The 398-nt window shown below is 61.1% G+C and overlaps 1 protein-coding gene across 1 annotated transcript in view; it reads left to right on the top strand.

Annotated features, from left to right (window-relative positions):
• Window positions 1–398, top strand: part of LOC104168004 (extracellular serine/threonine protein kinase FAM20C-like) — a gene marked incomplete at its 3' end in the record, with an annotated part of 3,172 nt that overhangs the window by 2,496 nt on the left and 278 nt on the right. Inside the window, exon 4 of the mRNA XM_009708434.1 lies at window positions 291–383. Within this exon, the coding sequence (XP_009706736.1) occupies window positions 291–383 (93 nt within the window). The remainder of the gene's footprint in view (window positions 1–290; window positions 384–398) is intronic.

The following is a 398-nucleotide window of genomic DNA, read 5'->3' on the forward strand; positions in this document are numbered from 1 at the left end:
CTTGTGATGGGGTACTGACCTCCAGTGGTGGAAAGAAGAAGATGGTCCATGAAGACCATCCAGGACCCTCTAGTCCATGCGGGCATCCCAGCCCTTGGGTTGGGAGCAGGGGGTTTGTGGGGGTCCCGACTGGGGGGGTTTGGGGCCGCACCACCCAGTAGGGTGCAACTGGGTCTGGTTGTGTCTCCAGTGGCACCAGGGACATAAGGTGAGGGGTGGTTTGGAGCCAAGCCCACACTTGGGATGACCCCGTCCATGGCCATCGCCTCCACCCTCCCCTCTCCTCCCAGGCAGAGCCGGGACCAGGAGACCCCCATCGACTTCTTCTACTTCTCGGATTTTGAGCGGCACAACGCGGAGATTGCAGCCTTCCACCTGGACAGGTGAGCGCAAGCTTT

Source organism: Cariama cristata, unplaced genomic scaffold, assembly GCF_000690535.1.
Source record: "Cariama cristata isolate BGI_N322 unplaced genomic scaffold, ASM69053v1 scaffold21799, whole genome shotgun sequence".
NCBI classification, from domain to species: Eukaryota; Metazoa; Chordata; class Aves; order Cariamiformes; family Cariamidae; genus Cariama; species Cariama cristata.